This window comes from Solea solea, chromosome 1, assembly GCF_958295425.1.
Source record: "Solea solea chromosome 1, fSolSol10.1, whole genome shotgun sequence".
In the NCBI taxonomy this organism is placed as follows: Eukaryota; Metazoa; Chordata; class Actinopteri; order Pleuronectiformes; family Soleidae; genus Solea; species Solea solea.
Window position 1 is genome coordinate 43,844,222 of NC_081134.1, and position 3,128 is coordinate 43,847,349.

The window sequence follows — 3,128 nt, forward strand, 5'->3', positions numbered from 1 at the left end:
AAAGACGATCGTTTCATCTCGGAGTGTGTATGTTTGATGTGTAGTGACCATCAGCTGTGCGTAACTACGCGACACCATCTCATCCACATCACCTCTCAATCTCCCGGTGCTACTGGCACTGACTGAGCCAATATGATCATGAGCCATATAACAAAACATTTTAGGTAAAGAGAGAGAGGGAGAGAGAAAAAAAACTTGACTGACACACGACAAGCACCGCCCATGCTGCTCTGTGATTGGCGCAGCGGCTCTGGAGGTGCAGCCAGTGCGCCTGTGGTATATATTGGCACCGCTTCGTCTCTAAGATGATGATTTGTATGGGAACCAGGACTAAGGTGGGACGAGCCGACTGAATGTAGTCGTTGTGTAATTGAAGAAAAAAACAAGGCCAATATTTGTCCACCGGTGGCGATCGAACAGCAGCACTTAGTTTTGGAGGGTTTTTTTTAAGCTGTGAGAGGAAAGCTGAGCGCAGCCGCTCGGAGAACGTGGATCTTTCTCTCAGCCATCTTGCCTGCTGCGCGTCGCCCTGACGGTTCCTTTCTCCTCTCCTCCTCCTCCTCCTTCTCCTCCTCCTCCTCAGCCGAAAGTAAACACGGCTCGCACATTGCTCGCAACTTCGTGCGAGATCCAGAGAGAAGCGAGATGGGCTCGCTGCGCAACGTCTAACGGGACTGGAGCCAAACGCAGGCGCCTGAAAGGATTTATTGCTGTGGGTAGTGTAGCAGAAGAGAAGGGGGACACGACGCGCCGGAGCGATGGACATGTTTGGGATTTACCTGTTCCTCGCACTGGCTCTCCTGCCCCGATCCAGCTGCACAACAGCCAAGGAGATCACCTGTCAGGAGATAGCCGTACCCCTGTGCAAGGGAATCGGCTACAACTACACCTACATGCCCAACCAGTTCAACCATGACACGCAGGACGAGGCGGGACTGGAGGTGCACCAGTTCTGGCCTCTGGTTGAGATCCAGTGTTCGCCTGACCTGAAGTTCTTCCTGTGCAGCATGTACACCCCGATCTGCCTGGAGGACTACAAGAAACCACTACCGCCGTGCCGGAGCGTGTGTGAGAGAGCGCGGGCTGGCTGCGCTCCTCTCATGAGGCAGTACGGTTTCCCCTGGCCGGACAGGATGAAGTGTGACCTGCTGCCGGTGCAGGGCAACCCCGACACTCTGTGCATGGACTATAACCGGACTGACTCTACCACAGCCTCCCCTGTCCTCTCTAAACCCACCAACCACCCGGGCAAGAGTCACAATACGCCTAAAAATAAGCCTGGCACTCGACCCGGCGCGCCTGGGAAATATAAGCCGCCTGCTGCACCGTGCGAGCCGGGCTGCAAGTGTCTGGAGCCCATGGTGCCTGTGACAACGGACCGTCACCCGCTTTACAACCGCGTCAAAACGGGCCAGATCATGAACTGTGCCATGCCGTGCCACAACCCCTATTTTACGCACGACGAGCGCGCCTTCACCGCCTTCTGGATCGGACTCTGGTCCGTGCTGTGCTTCGTGTCAACTTTTGCCACAGTGGCCACTTTCCTCATCGACATGGAGCGCTTCAAGTACCCAGAGAGACCCATCATCTTCCTCTCTGCCTGCTACATGTTTGTTTCTGTGGGTTACATTGTCAGACTTATCGCCGGACACGAGAAAGTGGCGTGCAACAGGGACTTTGACGTGGAGCACATCCACTATGAGACCACTGGACCCGCGCTCTGCACCGTGGTCTTCCTCCTCATTTACTTTTTTGGCATGGCCAGCTCCATCTGGTGGGTCATCCTGTCTCTGACCTGGTTCCTGGCTGCAGGGATGAAGTGGGGCAACGAGGCAATCGCCAGTTACTCACAGTACTTCCACCTGGCCGCCTGGCTCATCCCCAGCATGAAGTCCATCGCGGTGCTGGCGCTGAGCTCAGTGGACGGAGACTCGGTGGCTGGCATCTGCTACGTGGGGAACCAGAACCTGGACAATCTGCGGGGCTTCGTTCTGGCTCCTTTGGTGATTTATTTATTCATCGGCACCATGTTCCTCCTGGCTGGATTTGTGTCTCTGTTCAGGATCCGCAGCGTCATAAAACAAGGTGGCACCAAAACAGACAAACTGGAGAAGCTGATGATTAGAATAGGCATCTTCACGGTGCTCTACACTGTGCCAGCCACGATCATAGTGGCGTGTTACTTTTACGAGCAGCACAACAGACAGACGTGGGAGATCACGCACACCTGCTCCAACTGTTTACTAGAGCGGGACCGCAGGAGTCCGGACTATGCCGTTTTTATGTTGAAGTACTTTATGTGCCTTCTCGTGGGCATCACGTCCGGAGTGTGGATTTGGTCTGGCAAAACTCTGGACTCTTGGCGGACTTTCTGCACGCGGTGCTGCTGGGGCAGCAAAGGCACCAGCGGCTCCATGTACAGTGACGTGAGCACGGGACTGACGTGGAGGTCAGGCACGGCCAGCTCCGTGTCCTGCCCCAAGCAGATGCCATTGTCCCAGGTTTGAATGAGAGAAACAAAAGCAGCTTTAGGAGGACTGCTAATTGTTTTGGAGATAACCCATCACTCCCTGTCTTAACCAATTTGCATAGTAATGAACTGCTGCTGAGGTGTTCCCCCTCATCCTCTTCCTCATTCTTCATCACCCCACACACTCTCACACACCTCTGTGGAGAGAACTGGTTGAAACAATGTACCGAGCATTCACTGAGGTTAATTCTTCTCTGTTTATATGTATTAGTGGTACAGGCGGAGGCTTTTTACGCAAACTGGGCATTACTTGTTGACAGTTTTGTTCCCACTAAGCTTCATACAAAGAGCATTTTTGCCTTCTTTTTTTGTTTGTTTACATATAAATCACAATCTTATCTACATAGTGCCAGATAACGTTGTATAATTCAATCACATCGAAAATGACTTTTAAATTAAGCCTTAATAGTGCCCAAGTATTTTTTACGGGTCATTGATTTTTTTTTTTGTATTTATATAAAAGTTATGTAAAAATGTGTACATTTGTTTATATAAAAAAAGAAAACTTTATATGCTATTGTAAATTTGTACAAAGTGTAGATGTCTCATTTTGTGAGAAAGCAAATATGACCTTTATTTTGACAATAAAATATGTGAT

At 51.0% G+C, this 3,128-nt stretch overlaps 1 protein-coding gene across 1 annotated transcript; it reads left to right on the plus strand.

The window, feature by feature from the left end:
• Nucleotides 1-313: 313 nt before the first annotated feature.
• On the plus strand, nucleotides 314-3,128 carry fzd8a (frizzled class receptor 8a). The gene has a single exon (XM_058646755.1). It carries the CDS (start codon nucleotides 759-761, stop codon nucleotides 2,505-2,507), a length of 1,749 nt encoding a protein of 582 aa, XP_058502738.1. The 5' UTR covers nucleotides 314-758; the 3' UTR covers nucleotides 2,508-3,128.

Coding starts and splice junctions, on each gene's coding strand:
- fzd8a (XM_058646755.1), top strand. CDS start 759: ATGGACATGTTTGGGATTTACCTGTTCCTCGCACTGGCTCTCCTGCCC.